Source organism: Natrix helvetica (genome assembly GCF_964273705.1).
Source record: "Natrix helvetica genome assembly, chromosome: 1".
NCBI classification, from domain to species: domain Eukaryota; kingdom Metazoa; phylum Chordata; class Lepidosauria; order Squamata; family Natricidae; genus Natrix; species Natrix helvetica.
In genome coordinates, this window is record NC_138548.1 from 375807537 (window position 1) to 375826327 (window position 18791).

The 18791-nt window shown below is 46.9% G+C and overlaps 1 protein-coding gene and 1 long non-coding RNA gene across 6 annotated transcripts in view; one reads left to right on the forward strand and one right to left on the reverse strand.

The window, feature by feature from the left end:
• Positions 1-18791, forward strand: part of LOC309383779 (major histocompatibility complex class I-related gene protein-like) — a 342086-nt gene that overhangs the window by 8807 nt on the left and 314488 nt on the right. For 2 of the 5 annotated variants that reach the window (XM_081936656.1, XM_081936655.1), the window contains exon 3: positions 18507-18782. The exons of 2 other annotated variants lie outside the window; for them this stretch is intronic. In XM_081936656.1, the coding sequence (XP_081792782.1) occupies positions 18507-18782 (276 nt within the window). Of the gene's footprint in view, positions 1-16704; positions 16984-18506; positions 18783-18791 lie in introns of all 5 variants that reach the window. One more of the 5 variants, XM_081936666.1, reaches the window with a different exon arrangement.
• LOC309383821 lies at positions 1773-18742 on the reverse strand. The gene is made up of 3 exons (XR_014173923.1): positions 18628-18742; positions 7345-7374; positions 1773-1858 (listed from the first exon to the last, which is right to left on the reverse strand). It is a non-coding gene; the product is annotated as an uncharacterized lncRNA (long non-coding RNA).

Sequence of the window (18791 nt, forward strand, 5' to 3'; positions counted from 1 at the left end):
TCCTGCTGCTGGAGAGGAAGGGAATTAAAGGTCTCCCTCCCCCCCCCAAAAAAGCAGATGGATCCTAAGAAGATCCTAGTGGAAGCAGATCCTTCTGTCTCTTTCCAGCCCAGAGTAATGAGGGATCAAGTGCAGATCCACCTGGGGTGACTAGATCCCTTTCTTTCACCCCCTTTTTTGAGGGATGAGTGGGGCCCAAATGCCAGGAGTTTCTTCTCATCCTCCAGTTGGAAGGAGAGGCCAGGAGGACCAAATGGGGTGGGGGGCTCTTGGAGAGGGGGGGGCAACAGGGCCACTTCCAGGATGCTTCCAATCTTGAGGGAAAGGACAAACAAAACCCCCATTTGGAGCCCTTCCAGAGCCCTGATGGCCTTTAGAATTTTAATATAATTTGTACTAAATCTTTTCAACAAGAAGATAAAAACTAATAGAAAGTCAAGGAGACAAAAGATAGAAATCAAAGATTTTTTTAAAAAAAATGAAAGAAAAGAAACAAGTTGAAGAAAATTAGCAAAGAAAAAAAGACACAAAGAAGGGGCTGCATTTGATATTCTTCACAGCAGTTCTAAATATAAATGTATATTTTAGCCCCCCCAAAGCAGCCTTTTGTTAAACTTTTGACCCTGCAGAAAACCTGGCATTATTTTTTCAGGCCTCAGGCTTAAAGATAGACCAGAATTGTTTCAAGTGTAGACCTGCAGAGATGCATTAACAATAATATAAGGAATAATTTAAAAAATGAAAGTTGTTTTTCAATGTGATCTCTGCACAAATATTCAATTCTGTGGCCAAATGTGAGAAAAGAACACGCAGACATCATCTTTAATATAAATAAGATGATTTCTGTCTTCGCTTTTGATGCTTGTAAAACAAGACAAAGTTTATTCTGAGGTGTCAGAAATTGAAAACTGCAGCCAAATATCTCCTGCCTTCCTATGAATCGCAGGAGAGTCTTCTTGGGCAGAAATCCAGAATTATTTTTCCCATGGGGAGATCAGGGAATCTCCTCTTGAGGACAAGATCAGACTGGATCTCCCGAGGATCTTCCTCTTCCTCCAAAGGGAAGTTCTCAGGCTGAGCAGAAGATGCAGAGAAAGGATCCCCTCACCTGTCATTCATGGGTGTGGAGAGGGAGGGAAAAACTTTGAGTGTCCAGAGTCAGACTGGGCCACGCTGCTGTTGCTAAGGAAAATATTCCTTTGAGGCTTCATCTCCACATTGCACTAAATCATGGTTTGTTTCTAGTTAGCCCGAAGAAGAAGCCAGCCCTTGTGATTTGGTGATATTGGGGAACATAGACCAAGATTGATGGTCACAGGGATCACTGCAAGATTTTTTTCAGATTGATCAGATCCTCTTTGCAGCCATGCGATTCTCGTTTCCTTTTTGCAGCGGCAGAGTCAGGCAACTGTTCCCCCCCCTGGGATCCCTTCCTTTCCCCCAAGAGTCTGTGGGTCTGATGGGAGGGTCTCCGTCCCTCCGTTTCTTCTGCGGCTCCTCCTTTTCTGGGTCTCCCTTGGGATCCTCTGCTGGCTTTTCCAGCTTCCCTTTTCTGGGGAGGTTCAAGGGCTCCATCCTGGGGGGGGGAAGATGCAGGGACGCCGTCAAGGGAGGGGAGAAGGGCGATTATTGATGGGGGCTTTCTTTTCCTTGAATGCTTAAGATTAAAATATGGGTGTCTGTGCCTATGTCAAAGCCCCTGCATGGAGCGAAGCAGCTCTATCTATCTTGAGGACTCCCTAAACCATCCTCCTGTCCATCTCTTAGGCCTGCACACATTGCAGAAGATGTATGGCTGTGAGCTCCAGAGAGACGGGACCAAAAGAGGGTTTATCCAGTATGGCTACGAAGGGAGGACCTTCCTCATCTTCGACAAGGAGATCCTCACCTGGGTGGCCCTCGATCTCCAAGCCCAGATCGCCCAGAGGAACTGGGATGCTCTTCCAGGACATAATTTGAGAAAGAAGGTCTATCTGGAGGAGGAATGCATTGAGTGGCTGTGGAAGTTCCTGTCCTATGGGAATGAGGCACTGCTGAGAACAGGTGAGCCTCTGGATCCAGACTTTCCTCCTTTATGGCTGGATTTCTTGGACACATTCAGCCCCTTTGGGTCCCTGACCTAGAGCCTGGTTGCCCTGGTGGGAATCCTCCTCCTTCACTTCTAGCACCTCTTGCAGGACACGGGAAGCCCCCTTTGGTTCCCATTGCTCGGCAGCCATTAAATGGCCCAGGAAATGCAGCCTCTGCCTAGCAGATCTCTCTGTGGATCAGGAAGCAAAAGCACTTGGGGGTGTCTTGTTCATAGCTCATAGAGAGGCAACCCCTTGGGCTTCTTCAATGGAACCCCATGTCAGCGTTCCAAATACCATGCATGAAATCAATCAGAGACCAAGGCGGAATCGTCCTTAAAGTTCCAATTTAATCATACAGGCATGTTGGCACTGTGCTATGGAATTCCAACTCTGATTCTCTTCCTGGAATTCCACCCATTTGAAAGTTCATAACCTTATGCCCACTCCCATAAATCCATCACATGTTCCAATCATCATCTTCCACGCTGGCATCTACACCCCTCTACATCCGGTCAGATGTCGAGGTACGGAGACCAAAGATGACCTTGAGCTTCTAGAAAGAATGACAACAACACATTCCACAATTCTACTCCTTTCTATTCCCCCCTCCCAACTACTACACTAATGAAACAGCATAGGGAAATAATAGAAAGTGTGGCAGGCCAAAGATCCTAAAAGAAACATAACTACAGGCCTGACACCCCCATTGACCAAACTGTAGTCACGTGTGAGGGGCTCCCTTAATTTCTCCCCATTAACTCTTCTCCCCCCCGCCCCACATCCCACAGGGGGCTCCCCGTCTCCCTTGCACCTGATAGTGCACCTCTCACCCCCAACACTGGGGGGGGGGACCCTCCATGTCTACCATTAACCCTTAACCACAGATCCGAGGTCATAGTGACTGCAACAGGTTTCCAAAATACCCAGAACAGAACGCTGTTTTTAGAAATGGACCGTTCCGGTTGCAAATAGAATTTATAAAATTTGTTAATTTGATCCATAAATGAAAATTGTAACTGTACGAAGTAAATTTAACAACATATCCCACCTATTATTTTCATGGATTAAGGAAATTGTATGAGCGGTCATTATGACCTCACGTCTGTAATAGCGTGGCCGAAATAGTACCTCTGGGGTTAGGGGTTAATAATACATTATCGGTGGCCCCACATTGGCAAAAAAAGGCCAGGGTTGAGGGGTTCATTTCTCCTCAAAGTTTCTGTGGATCTTTCTCTTAAACCTCAAAGTGATCTCCACAGTTCTGACTTTGTGAGCCTTTTCTCAAAACCCCCTCCCCAGCTTCAGGAACACTCCTTCACCCCACAGGAGTGTCCACATTATAATCTTTTCTGGTGATTTGTTTTTATGTTCCCATCTAGACCACCCTTTCCCCTGCCCCCCCACCCCCCAGGTCTAATTCTTCCCCTCTGGGCTCCTTGATACCTCCAGGATCAGCTGGCTGAGATAATGCCCAATGGATGAATTCCCCCTCGCCACAATTGTCAGCAGCCCTGCCTTGCCTTGCTATTCTGCTTTTCTCTTCCATTGACATCACATCTCTCTGCCCCCTTTTGAAAGGCAGAATCTGTCAGAGTTTGTTGCATACATTCCAATCCAGAAAGCACACACAGATAACTGATTCAGCTGGATTCATTAACTTCTTCATACACATAAGCGTAGATCAATAAATGTACTATACCAACAGGAGGCTCTTCCAAGTAAACACGAGGCAGGAGAGTTACAGGACAACCCAAGCAGTTAGTTTCATATCAGCAGGCAAGCCCAGACAGACTGCTTAAGTTTACTGTTTCAATTCTCTGCACAGACTCTGATCTGCTTAAGCTCCCATTGGCTGACTTAGGCACTATGCCTATTCATTGGCTGACCTTGTTCCCATGTCTCTCCCAGTCATGAATATTTTAACAGAATCTCTCTTCCAAATTAACCAGTGACAAATTCCAGAGGCCCTGAACCCATTTTTTTCTTTTCTCCTCCTCTTGAAATTGTGGTTGTGTCCCTTGGAAATAGGCCTGGAGCAGCCTTAGATTCAGGGGAACAAAAGGGGGGGGGGGCAAAAGGAAAAACGTCTGTGGTGTTGTTGTTATTTTGAAAGGGAACTCATCTTCACTATCCCTCCCCTGAAGGAAGCAGCCCAAGATCACTCAGAGTGCAAAGCAGCCAGAGAGGAATTTCCTTGCTTCCGGAGGTTTTTCAGGCTGAACCACTGGGAAGGACTCAAAATCAGGAGTCCTTGTGGTTGAATATTTTCCAGTTTTGGAGCATTTCCTGAAACTCCTGGAGAGGTTGCAGGTGTGCAGTCAGAAGTGGTGGGACATTTTCCTGCCCCTCCAAGTTTCTCACCCATCTTCCAGGCTCTGGAAGAGCTCAGAGTTAATTCTGGGGGTTCCTGTTTCTGCAGAGCCCCCCGTGGTGACAGTTAGCAGCCGGACGGAGAATGGGATGGAGATACTTGTATGCCGCGTGGATGGCTTCTACCCCAGGGAGATCGATGCCTCCTGGAGGAAGGACGGGGAGGACTGGCTGGAGGACACCTTCCATGGGTCTGTGGCCCCCAATGCGGATGGGACCTACCACTACTGGCTCAGCATCCGGATTGCCCCAAAAGAGAGGGGCCATTATCAGTGCCACGTGGAGCACGATGGCCTGCGGGAGCCTCTGGACGTGGCCCTGCAGGGAGGGGAAGGCTGGGCTGGAGGGTGGTGGGAGACGTTGGTGGACCTGCTGGGATCAGTCAATTAGAATTGGCTTCAAATGATGTAAAGGAAGCAACAGGATCCCATCACAAGAGTTGGCCGATCCTGACAAAATGCCCTTAGATCCTCCCTTAGCCTTTCTTCTTTCCCTGTTTTCTGCCTCCAACAGAGGAGTTATGCTGAGCACAGATATACTCTGGTTTAATTTTAGATTTAATTTAATTTAATTACAGAAATCAGGAGGTATCTGGTAGGCCCTATTTTGAATACCAAGTTTTATTAAGATTTGTGAACTGCAGCTTCGTGAAATGGATAAATTGGCTGGACTGATGCATCAATAGTTAGACAAGGGGCCCCTGGTCTCATTTTTCCCCTCATCAGCAACTAGCATAGCTCGCTCCCTTTAGAGTGTGATGTTCTTCACTTGGGAAACAAAAATGAAAGATGAAAGTCTTGGGTGGAGGATACTTGAGCTTGCTAAAAACATTTTGTAATAGCGGTTGATAGAAGATATCTATATACACACACATTATATCCACACATATATGCATTACATCCACACATCCATTTTCACGCAAACATACACACTTACTACACAAACATATACCAGCATATGTATACACACATACATACATATTTACATATATAAACTGAGAGTATATGCACCAAAGATAGATTCCTTGTGTGTCCAATCACACTAAAGCATTGCATTGTATTGCATTCTTTTGTGTGCGTCTGTGTGGGTTGCATTTTTGCTGATAAATAAATAAAGGGAGACTAGTATAGATCTATTTAGCTCTCATCAGCTAGCTATATCCTTGCTGGGATTCGAACCTGGGGTGTTTTTATATATTTGGCAGTTATATTACCTCTAAGCCACAAGCTCTCCTCCCTTATCAGCTGAGCCAAGGATATGATTTTTTCTTTTGTCAAAGCACCTGGTATGGCCAAATATGGGAGGGCAAAAGGGAAGCAGTATGCCCCCCTCCCCCAATATTTGGGCATACCAGGTGCAACACAGGCCTCAACTGAAAATCATTTACTTAGTGACTGTTCAAAGTTACAAGAGCACTGAAAAAAGTGACGTGACCGTTTTTCAAACTTACACCCTTTGTAGCATCCCTATGAATTGTGATCATGTGATCAAAATTCAGATGCTTGGCAACTGGTTCATGCTTAGGACCGTTATTGTGTCCCAAGGTCATGTGATCATATGTTTTTTTTTGCAATCTTTTGACCAACAAAATCAATGGGGAAGCCAGATTGACATAACAATCATGTTATTCACTTGTCATCTATGTACGGACGATATGTATGGACCGACTTGTGTATGGATATCAAATGTTGAAGGTATTTTTCTCCCTGTGTTCTGCCATGAACCTCAAGGAAAACATCCAATTCTGGACAAGCCCCATTAATGCAGATTCGGAGTCGGCTCTAATTAAGGTTGATGTGGAAATGGAAACTGAATCTTCTGCCCAGAAGGAGGATTAGCTGTTTACTCTTGAGGAAAGAGTGATAGAGATGGGCGGTGGGATATTGATAGGCCTTCCCTGGAGTCTTGCTCCTAATCCCGGTGTGTGTGTGCAACAAGTGGATCTCCACATCTTGGGTTGCTTTCCCGGCAAGTTAAAAGCTCCATATGCGAAGGCTGAAACGTTTTCTATCATGCCACTTCCTGGCCAGATGACAGAGAGTGCTTGAAGGAAGGGTTAATTCCTTTCTTCTCCTCTAGGGGGACAGGCCAATCCTACAAGAGATAAAGAAAATGAAACGGTATACATTAAAAAAAAAAACACCACATAGGTGATATCAATTTTTTTTCATTTTAAAATTATTTTTAATTTTTTTAAAAAAATATTTTAAATAATAAGATGCAAATATTCAAGCTTACATGATCACCAAAGATACCACTAAGAATGCAGTATTGTAAACTGACTGCTCACTCCAGGGCCTCCATTCTGACTGGCTCAGGGTTGACTCAGCCTTCCATCCTTCCAAAGTTAGTAAAATGTGGACCCAGATGGTTGGGGCAATAGGCTGATTTCTTTAAACCGCTTAGAGAATCGCTTTGTAGCTTGCTGCCTTAACCACTAGACTAAAGTGGCTTGAATAGCTCTGTAATATAACTTGTAGTAGCTCCTTTGTTATTTCTGATGACCCTTAATGGGCATGTGCTGATTGGCAGTTTTTAGAGAAGGGCTGGTGGAGAATGGGGCGAGGAACAGGATGAAGAGTTGTTGGTTTTACTTTAAGTGAGATTGATAAGGAGTCATCACACTCGCTTGCACCGAAAAGGTTTTTTTTTTCTGTCTCTATTTTTCTTTGCATAAGTTGTATAATGAATGGCGTGTATCGTGTGTAATAGAATCTTCAACCTCATTTTAAACTATGCATTCTGAGATTTCTGCCATTAATGTATTTTAATTAAAGACAATTAAAAATTGCCCAGTTATTGCATCCTTTTTTAAAAAAAAAAATGCACTTATACAGTATTAGTAATAGGGGAGAAGTGTGGTCCCCTCCATACTTGCGCAGTATGGATATGACGGGAGGACCTTCATCGCCTTTGACAAGGAGACCCTCACCTGGGTGGCTTCCGACCCCCCAGCCTAGATCACTCAGAGGAAATGGGATGTTAATCCTGGATTGGATGAGGGAAGGAAGTCCTACCTGGAGGAGGTATGCATTAAGTGGCTATAGAAGAGCCTCTACTACAGGAAGAAGTCACTGTGTCAGGCCTGCAGCCATATTCCTTGCTGGATCTTTGGCCTGCCACACTCTCTCTTATTTTACAATGCTGTTTCATTAGTGGGGAATTGGGAGAGGGGAATAGTAAGGAGTAGAACGTGTTGTTGTCAAAATAAAAAATTCCTTTCTAGAAACCAAGGTCATCTTTTGTTCTCTACTCCTCTGAGCCTGACCGGAACTGGACGGGTGGAACTCCCAGCGTGGCAGTGGAAGATTGGACCATGTGATGGAGTTGTGGGTGTGGGGGCAAAATCATGAACTTTCAACTGGGTGGGCAAACCCAGGAAGTTTTCAGATTCGGGCTTCCACAGATGGACCAACATGTCTCTCTTAATAAATTGGAACTTTGAGGAATACTTTGCCTTGGACTCTGATTTAATTTTGGATGAGATTTGGAACGCTGACACACTGCTGAGGACAGGTGAGCACCTGGTTCCAGGCTGGACTTCCCTCCTTTATGGTTGGATTTTTTGGATACATTTGGGCCAGTGGTTAAATTCAATTTTTTTTCCTACTGGTTCTGTGGGCCTGGCTTGGTGGGCGTGGCAGGGGAAGGATACTGCAAAATCTCCATTCCCAAACCCACTCCAGGCAGGGGTTGGTTCCTGCCGCCATTACTACCGGTTCGGCGCCCAAAAATGTTTGCGTGTGCGTGCTCGATTCGGAAACCCCCAAGAACTAGGACCATCAAATGTAATTTGTAAATAAGGGCAGGGGGCAATAGAACTAGAGTAGTGGGCGATATTATCAGGGGCAGAGATAATGTGTTCACTTTAGACCAGGGATGTCAAACTCAAGGTCTGTGGGCCAGATCCAGCCCGTGGGGCCACCCTGGGAACAGCGAAGGACCGGCCTTCAATGCCTGTGCCAGTGAAAACAGAGCTTGGGATGGCTGCACGCTGCCTTCCGGAGCTCTGTTTTCACTGGTAGAGGGTTGCAGGAGGACATTGCAGCCGAAAACGGAGCTCAGGAGCCTGTTTTCACTGACAGGGAGCTCGGGACCTGACAGGAGTGATGTCAACTGCCCCCCCCCCAGAGATCAAACACAACCCTGATGCGTCCCTCAATGAAATCGGGTTTCAAACCCGTGCTTTAGACACTTTGGATAGGTTGTGACGGCCTGACTACTAAGCCTATGAGGAAAAGGTGGGAAGTAAATTTAAAACATCAATAGAGTTGATTGGATTCACACTGAGATCACTACCCCAGGAACCCCCGGGCCCTATGGTCATAGGGGGCCAAACCCATTATGAAGTTCAGCGTATCCTTGATTCAAGGTGGCACAGGAGACAACTCCAATACTTAATCAAATGGAAGAGCTACCCCTTAACAGAGGCATCTTGGGTGAAAAGTAGAAATATCCAGGCTGATCGCCCTATAGCAAAATTCCATGCAGAAAATCCAAGCAAGCCTGGGGGAGGGACACATCCCTAAGTTATACACCTGTACTCAAATTGCATTGTTTTATACAGGTCGCTTTCAAGAAGTGAGGGGAGCCGGATGTCAACAGCTAAAGCTTTTCCATGACTACTATCAAATTGAGAAGGGGGGGAAATGCCATGCATACTTTTGGCCAGAGTAAAAGTCTCATATTTCTGTACTGGGATGTGAATGCACATGTCCAGAACCCTGCCGTAACATCCTGTTGGAGAATGTGATTGATGACCTCAGCCAGAGGGGAGGGGGCACAGGGGTAAAGTTCAAACGCCATTAAGTGGGATTTAGTTTCGGCTACACAGAAGTCCGTGCCAAGATGTTAGTCCTAATAAATGAATGGGGTTTTTTTGAACTTTGTCTCAGGGCTCGTAAATTAATTTGGCCAACTCTTGGAAAGTTCACATAGAGAATATAAGGCAAACCATATTGATGATTTAGGGCCCTGATGGCGAACCTATGGCATGCGTGCCCATAATGGCACACAAAGCCATGCTGCAGCCTTGCCTGTTTGTCTTCCTGCTTTCTGGCACCCATGAGCAAGCGATGATCAGCTGTCTTTGGCGTGCACGGCAGTGCTGAAAACCGGTATGCGCATGCAGGCTGGCCAGCTGATTGTTAGGTGTGCCTGTGCGCCAGAATCTGGAAGTTTGGCTTTTGCAGAGCAGGATTCCTTCATGCACACGGCAGTGCTGAAAAATGTCCTGCGCATGCATGCTGGCCAGCTGATCTTTGGGCGTGCATGAGTGCTAGAACCCAGAGGTTCGGCTTTTCTGGAGTGTGGCCCTGACGAGCACACATGCATGCGATGTTCCTGTGTGACTTTTTCGGCCCTCGGTGATGAAAAGTTTCTCCATCCCTGATTTAGGAGGTGTCCACCGTGCCTGCGTTTGCGTGGGGGCACCCTCTTTGCAAAGTAGTCAATAAAATGACCGTTGTTTTCTCTTGGGAGTTTTGGCTGGTGTTGGTTTATTTCCAAACTAGACAACGAATCTCACGTTGCTGACAAATTTTCCAGGCTCTGCTTCGTCTTACGTCAAGGATTATGTGCAGGAATGGTTCGGGATGCAAGCAAAGCTTTTAACACAGGATAGTTTAAGATGATGGAGAAATGGCAAGACGAAAACACAAGTGACTTTCGATGAGGTAAGAAAAAGGAAGAGTTTTAAAAAGTTTCCAAAGAGGACAACTATCGCCCTCCAAATTAAGCTGACACAGAGGCAATTATCTATGAAAATCAATAGATAATTAAATAGTCCACTAACAAAGTATTATCAGTAAGAGAAATGGAAATCGAGATGAATTGCGCAAAAAAAGAAATCTGGAGTTTGCAAACGCTGGGAAAATGGTATATAAGTTGGGCAAAGAAAAAGAAAAAAAACTTAGCAATCAAAAGGAGAACAGAAGAGAGGTCCTATTGGTCATTGCCTAGCAACAGAGTAAATATTCTGATGAGTGACAGCAGGCTGCTGCTGTTTATATAAGAGGCTGGGCTACCTTGGTTTCTCTTTGTTGGAAACCACATTTAGCTCAGATGGATGTGAATTTCGCTCTTAAATCTCAGCCCTTTGGACCTTCCGACAACCTTGAACTTTGGATTAAGTTTAGATGAATCTTGGAAGCTCCTCTGGACACCGTTTGCAGGCAAGATTTTGCTTTGGTTGACATTCCTGGGGACATTTGTGTTACTTGATAACAAAACCTGATATTCTCTTGTGGGACTAAAATTAAATACAGGCAGGGCTTTGCCTGGGATTTTAGGCTGCATTATCAGCGTTTTAAAAGGAGACATTAGCACTTTGAAGAAGGGAGATGGGATCTCTTTTCTTGACTTTAAGGAAGCCTGTTTTCCCCTCCTTAGCCAAGTTGGCTTCTTTTGATATGGGAGAACTCTGCTTTCTCAGCAACTGCACAGCAGAGAAGTGTCTTCTGGAAATCCTCAGATACACTTGCAAGTATTAAGCAAGACAGACATTTATCTGGAAAAGGGAGTAAAATAGACCAGTGAGGGTGAACCTTTTTGGCACCGAGGGCTCTATGTGTGCCACCTCTGGCACATGTGCCATAGGTTCGCCATCACGGATATAGACCAGAAGTTTTGCCACTTGTGGAATGCCATCTGGAATCGTTTTCTGTTATACAAGGTTCACATTTAATGCATCTGTTGTATTGTTTACAATACAATACAATAGTAGAGTTGGAAGGGACCTTGGAGGTCTTCTAGTCCAACCCCCTGCCTAGGCAGGAAACCCTATACCGTTTTCAGACAAATGGCTATCCAACATCTTCTTAAAGACTTCCAGTGTTGGGGCATTCACAACTTCTGGAGGCAACTTCTGTTCCACTGATTAATTGTTCTCACTGTCAGGAAGTTTCTCCTCAGTTCTAAGTTGCTTCTCTCCTTGATTAGTTTCCACCCATTGCTTCTTGTTCTACCCTCAGGTGCCTTGGAAAATAGTTTGACTCCCTCTTCTTTGTGGCAACCCCTGAGATATTGGAATATTGGAATATATAGATATTGTTTGTTCTCTTGTTTTCTGACAAATCACAAAGGTTTGCATTTGTTTCTGTAACCGATAAGGAGTTTTTGACACCTGTCACAGGTTCTTTTGGACTGGAGACACATAAGAAAGGGTGTAGGGTTTCCTGCCTGAGCGGGGTGGGGGTGGGGAGTTTGGACTAGAAGGACGATGCAGAGTTACAGATGGGCTGCCTGCAGGCCCTAAAATGGAGGAAGGCTCCCTGCAGCGTTCTTAAAATGGCAGGTGGCTGACTGGCAGTGGCATCTGACTCAACAAGGCAGATGGTTCTTTCCTCACTTGAAGTTGACAGAGCGGCAGCCCCTCAGTTCCTTCAGGAATGTCACAAGTCATGCATGCATTTGCAGCTGTTGTCAGCTGTTTGTGAAAGCCTTGTAGAGCTTCAGGAGCTCTTTGGCTGGAAGAAGGAGGAGGCTGCCCAGCCTGTTGAGTCCTGTTCCCATTGTCCTCTATTTACCATACCTCCAAAGTGAAAACTCAGAAAAAGTGTCACCTTAAAGATCAACCAGACCCCCCATTAATTGGTGGGGGATCTTGGGAAGATAGAAGGAAGGTGGCAGCAATTCATGCCTTCTTAGCTGAAACAATCCATGTGGAGTGAGAGATAATATTCTCTTTTTGGCAACGAAAGAAACCTCCCCGCACCCCCATTCATTTGGCTCCTTTCCAAAATCCTGGCTCAGGAAGCAACCAGAGATTCTCCAGGCCCACAAAGGCTCCATACACACAGTGGATATATTTGGGTCAGTCAATGCATCTGGGAGGTGCCTTCACACAACCTTCTCACACTGGGTTTCTTTTGACCTTGGTGGATTTTCCCTTCTGAGACTTGTGTGTATTGTTTGTGGGAATCCCAGGATTGCAGGAGACACTGTACAGTCAGTTAAAACGGACGAAGGTTACGCCTGCTGTGAACCCAGAGGGAAAATGGAGGATCTGAAGGGGAGGCTCATCCTGCAGACGGCCAGTTTCCAGGGACTCGCCAGGAATCGGAAGGTCCCCCTAATGGCCTCGGCCTTCTTCAGGGGTAGAAATGCAGACGGGTGAAAGGGAGGCAGAAGGTCCCTCAGTCAGCCGGAGCCTCCGTTGGGTTCTGCTTTCCCTGCAAGGCTGGCCAAGAAGTCAGGCTGGAAGGAGGGAGGAAACTTTCAGCTGTTCATATCTGCAGAAATAGAGAGCCTGACCTTTGGGACAGAGGTCCAAATCTAGCATGCTGCGTAAAACACATCTCAGATAATCACACAGAGAGTTTGTGATTTACAAGCAATCTATGTGAATTCATTCACAGGATTAGTGTTCACATCTGCTCAATTGCATTTGTCCTTTTGGGCACAAGATTACATGTGTTGTACTTAATGCAAGAGAGCAAAACCTTCCTACCCTATCATTGTCAGGAATTGCCCGTCACAGGCCTGTAGTTTGTCTGTCCGTCACACAAAGAAGCTGGCAAAGAGAAGGGGAGCGGACATAGTCTAGTAGCTAATTTAAGCCTTTGCTGGTTTGTTTCTATGTAATTTGATTACTTTCTGGCTGGCTTGGTGCGTCAGCAGAATTTGACACCTTTCTTCTGATGGGATGGTTTCTCCTTCCCCCCTTTGCTGATTGAGAGGAGAAACTTACCCTACTGGTTGAGATCAGCCGATCACCAGCTCACTCTGGGAGCACGTCTTTCTCTGCCGGCGACTTCAGGAGAGAGGAGAGCAGCCCGAGGATCGCGGCCAGGATGGCTCTGCGCTCACCGTCCCTTCTGGTGTTGATGGTGGTCGCTCTGCGGGAGAGCTGCCTCGGTGAGTCCCTTCGAGGGCCATTGGGTGTTCTGGCCCCTTTTTCTTCTGGTGGGAATCCATCCAGGGAATCTCTGTCTCCCCCCAAAAAGTTTAGTTCCCAGAAAGAGAATTCTGATTTGGTCCTCTTTCTAGTCCGCTCCCCCTCTGGCCACTCTCAGAAGGGACCTCAAAGGGTGGATGGGACTCTGCTGCCTCCCCCTCCCCTCAGGAGAGCCCCTTACACATTTTTTATTTTCCTTTGATTCTTTTAACCACTTACAAGTGGTTGTTTTTCTGTTCATTGGGCAGCCCTGGAGTGTCTTCCGTCTTTGTATTTTGATAATGGAAACTAAAAGGTGACTTAATGTGATTTTCTTTGTCCTTGTTAGTAAATTGGCATAGTTCATGTCTGGTGAATTTAGTCTCTCCTCCAAGGAAGGACTGAAAAAACTTGGATGCTCCTCGTCAGGAGTTTGCATGATGGAAACTGAAATAATTTTGTATGTTTATCTTTGGTTCTCCAGAGGTGGCATGACCCTTTCCCACAGAAACTGAATTTAGGGAGAGGACCCCAGCTGAGCTCCCCTCCCTCCAACGTGGAGGTCTCAGCAGGAACTCCCAAGTACCCTCAGTGGGGGCAGGGGGTGGGTCCAGAGAGGCCCCATGGGTTTCTGGGGTGAGGGGAATTCTGGGAGTTGAAGTCCACACTGAAGCCCTAACCCTTTACATTAAGAGTTGCTGAGGGTGAGAAGAGTTGGATTGCCCAGATCTCCATCCTCCAAAGTTGCCTGAGGGGGATTCTGCCTTTCTTTGGGCTGACCAAGTGCAGGATCATCATCAAAAGAAGAAAGGTTTCAGAGAAAGTAAAGAAAGTGCTTGAGATTCAGAATAAATCTGGTGCCTTTCTAGCACCCAGGAATTGCTTAAATTAATAAATCTTGGGATAATCACAGATTTTCTGTGGAATAACAATAGCGCTTAGACTTCTATACCACTTCACAGTTCTTTACAGCCCACACTTAGTGGTTTACAGAGTCAACATATTGCCCCCAACAATCTGGGTCCTCATTTACTGACCTCAGAAAGATTGGAAGGCTGAGTTAATCTTGAGCCGGTCAGGATCGAACTCCTGACACTGGGCAGAGGTAGCCTGCAATGTTGCATTCTATTCACTGTGTCACCATGGCTCAAGGTATGAGGGTGAGGGTGAGCCCCACTGAGTCCTGGGTTCGAAGCCAATTTCTGTTCAGAGATGCCTGAACTCTGGGATGGGAGGGGGAATTTTCCAACCATGGGGACGAAGGAGGAAGATCCAGGGGGGGGGGGCTACATGGCATCATTGATGCTCCTTTCACTCACTCCTTTGCCTTCCCATATCTCCCAGGCAAGCAATTTGGGTTTCCCTTAAGGATCTCATTGTCAACTGTCCGCCTAGTGCACCCAAAAAAAATAAACACCCTTGGGAGCTTTGGATTCCCAAAAATAAAACTTAATTGGATACAACATTTTGGTACTGAAGAATCAAAACCAGCTCTGGTTTTCCTGCGCAAATGCTTTCGTAGTTAAACAATACCTTCCCTTTCTCCCCACCCCTAGGTAATCACATTGCCCAATTATGAAATGTCTTTTTTATTATGGGAACAGTCCACCTCCTTCTCAAGCACCTGCAATCGTGGCCTTGATGGTTTCCAGGTTCTCACAGTCAGTGCACAAGTTCTCAGCACTTCCCTCTTTCCAGTTCATTGGCAAGTTGAATAGGATAAGGTTTGAAAGAAGCAAAGCAATTCAATCTTGACACCCATGGCCTCTGGTATTATCCGGCTTCCCCCTTTCCCCCTCTCCTTCTTCATTTCATAAAATCCCCCCCCTCCACCTCAAATTTGCACCTATTAACAATCTATGTTGGCCCTCAATGAAGTGAGAATGTTTTCCCCCCCTGTTGGTGGGACTAGATGGGGCTTCCTGCTGCGTTTTGAGCTTCTGAGGATAGAAACCCCTTTCTTCCGGTGGGGTACATGCAGCCTACTTGCGGCAGAGTCCAAATAATCTAGCAGGGGAGGTTGACGGAAGTCTTTCTGGAAGTGGGGAGGGCACAATTGGGGGGGGGGAGCACATAAGGTTTGGTGATCCTGCTCTCTCTCTGGTCCTGCTTTCCCTTCCCTTCCTCTCTCTCCCCCAACATCTCTGCCCTCCAACCTTTCAGCCCCCCCCCCCCAAGTTGCTCCTTTGTCTTTCCATTGCTCCCTCTTCCCACCCTCTGTTTGTTTCTTTAATACAATACAATACAATACAATAGCAGAGTTGGAAGGGACCTTGGAGGTCTTCTAGTCCAACCCCCTGCCTAGGCAGGAAACCCTATACCGTTTCAGACAAATGGCTATCCAACATCATCTTAAAGACTTCCAGTGTTGGGGCATTCAACTTCTGGAGGCAAGCTGTTCCACTGATTAATTGTTCTAACTGTCAGGAAATTTCTCCTCAGTTCTAAGTTGCTTCTCTCCTTGATTAGTTTCCACCCATTGCTTCTTGTTCTGTCCACAGGTGCCTTGGAGAATAGTTTGACTCCCTCTTCTTTGTGGCAACCCCTGAGATATTGGAACAATGCTATCATGTCTCCCCTAGTCCTTCTTTTCATTAAACTAGACATACCCAGTTCCTGCAACCGTTCTTCATATGTTTTAGTCTCCAGTCCCCTAATCATCTTTGTTGCTCTTCTCTGCACTATTTCTAGAGTCTCCACATCTCTTCTACATCGTGGTGACCAAAACTGAATTCCAAGTGTGGCCTTATCAAGTTATTATAAAGTGGTATTAACCCTTCACGGGATCTTGATTCTATCCCTCTGTTGATGCAGCCTAGAACTGTGTTGGCTTTTTTGGCAGCTGCTGCACACGGCTGGCTCATATTTAAATGGTTGTCCACTAGGACTCCAAAATCCCTTTCACAGTTACTACTGTTGAGCAAGGTACCACCTATACTGTACCTGTGCATTCCGTTTTTCTTGCCTAAATGTAGAACCTTACTCTTTTCACCATTGAATTTCATTTTATTAGATAGTGCCCAATGTTCAAGTTTGTCAAGATCCTTCTGTATCTTAAGCCTATCTTCTGGAGTGTTGGCTATTCCTGCCAGCTTGGTGTCATCTGCAAATTTGATGAGTTCCCCATTTATTCCCTCATCCAAATCATTGATGAAGATGTTGAAGAGTACTGGGCCTAAAACAGAGCCTTGGGGTACTCCACTGCTTACTTCCCTCTATGTAGATGCAGTTTCTCTCCCATCATCTCCCCCTTCATTTTCCCCTTCCTCTTCCACCACCCCAAGTCTCTCCTTCCTTTCAGACCTGGAAATGGGGCCAGTTGTGCCCCACAGGATCAGGGTCCCCCAGCAGAAGCCTCCTAACTCTTCTCTTCTGTCTCCTTTCCAGGCGCCTCCTCCCACTCCCTGAAGTATTCCTACACCTCCATCTCGGACCCCAGTCAGGAGCAGCAGCCCCACTTTGTCGCTGTGGGTTACGTGGACGATCAGCTCTTTGTTCACTACGACACCCACAGCCGGAAGCTGGAGCCTCGAGTCTCCTGGATAGAGAAGGTGGGGAAGGTGGATCCCAAGTACTGGGACCGTCAGACCCAGATATCACATGGCGAAGAGGAGATGTTCAGAGTAAGCCTGAAGAACCTGAGGATTCGCTATAATCAGAGCGAAGGTGAGTGATGGGTTGGGTGGCTCCTCCGGCCCCATAATTCCCTCCCCAGGAACCAGAGGGGGGGTGGGGAGAAAGGGGGGGTCCCTTTGTTGGAAGAAACATCCTTGAGGGTGGGTGGGGAGTGTTCCTTCAAAGGGAGAGGCTCCTTCCACGCCTTTTAAAAAGAATGTGCCTTCTTTTTTTAATCAATATATTGTCCATGCCTCCATAGCTGACATTTTCTGCCAATTGCAGTTAATAAAAACACCTTTAAAGTTATCCATCTAGCTGTCTGGATATTGACAGGGTGGCCCTTGTGGAGAAAGGAGGAAGGAGACCGGCCAGAGTGGAGGGGAGCAGGGATGGGCTTCCAAAATTTTAGCAAGGGGTTCTCGTCCCAGTTGCTGGGTGGGCGTGGCCACGGTGGGTGTGGCCTGGTCAGCCTCCTGCACTACAGTCTGTCTGTGTATGTGTGTGTGTGTGTGTGTGTGTGTTGTTGTTGTTGTTGTTGTTGTTGTTGAGCCTCTCCAGGCTCCGGAGGCTCCCTGGAGGCTGGAAATGAGCCAGTTTCCGGGCTTCCTGAACTTCCCGTTCCAAAAGTGGCCCCGTGGAGACTCCTGGGAGGGGCGGGTTGGGGCGGGTAGGGGCCAGCCAGGATTTTACTTTGAATTGGACTGCGCATGCGCAAAGCACGCAAACGAGTGAACCGGCAGCAGTGCCAGCCGGAACCCACCCCTGCTTCATTCCCACGTTGCACTAAACTGTGGTTTGTTTCTGGTTAGCCCAAAGTGGGAACCGGCCCTTGTGACGTGGTGATATTTGTGAATATAGAGCCAAAATTTGTAGTCACAGGGATCCCTGCAGGCTTCTTTGCAGATCTACCAGATCCGCTTCGAAGTCACGGGATTCTCAGTCCCACTTTGCAGCCACGGATTCAGCAACTCTCTGGGATCTCTTCCTTTCCCCCCCAAGAGTCTCCCCTGCAGAGGAAGGGAGAAAGAAATCTGGAAGGATACCCCTCCCTCCCTCCCATTTTTCTGCAATTCCTTCTTTTCTGGGTCTCCCTTGGGATCCTCTGCTGGCCCTTCCAGGTTCCCTTTTCCTGGGGAGGTTCAGGGACTCTGTCCTGGGAGGGCGGGGGGAGGGCAAATGGAGGGATGCAGGTCGAGAGAGGGGAGAAGGCTGTTAGATATTAACATATATCGCGGCAAGTCTCCTCTCAGGTCCGCCGCTACGGTGGGAAACAGGTATCGCTCTGATTGGTCGAGAGGCGTACCCGATCCCTATAAAAGGGGAACCCTCAGACCACAGAGCAAGCTGGATCACTACTACTACTAATAAAGAGCTGTTAAGTCACTACGTGTCCGGAGTCTGTTCTCTCATTGCCCGAATCCAACAAAGGCGGTTAGTGATGAGGGCTTTCTTTCCCTTGAAGGCTAGGGAGGAAATGGGGGTGTCAATGCCTCTGTCAAAGTCCCTGCAGAGAGGGAGGCTCTCTGTCTATCTCGAGGACTCTCCTAACCATCATCTTGTCCCTATTTCAGGCCTTCACACGTTCCAGAGGTTGTATGGCTGTGAGCTCCGCACAGACAGGAGCAAAAGAGGGTTTGCGCAGCTTGGATACGATGGGAGGACCTTCATCACTTTCGACAAGGAGACCCTCACCTGGGTGGCTCCTGACCCCTTGGCCCAGATCACCCAGAGGAAATGGGATGCTATTCCAGGAAAGAATCAGGGACATAAGTTTTACCTGGAGGAGGAATGCACTGAATGGCTGGAGAAGTACCTGTCCTATGGGAATGAGACGCTGCTGAGGACAGGTGAGCATC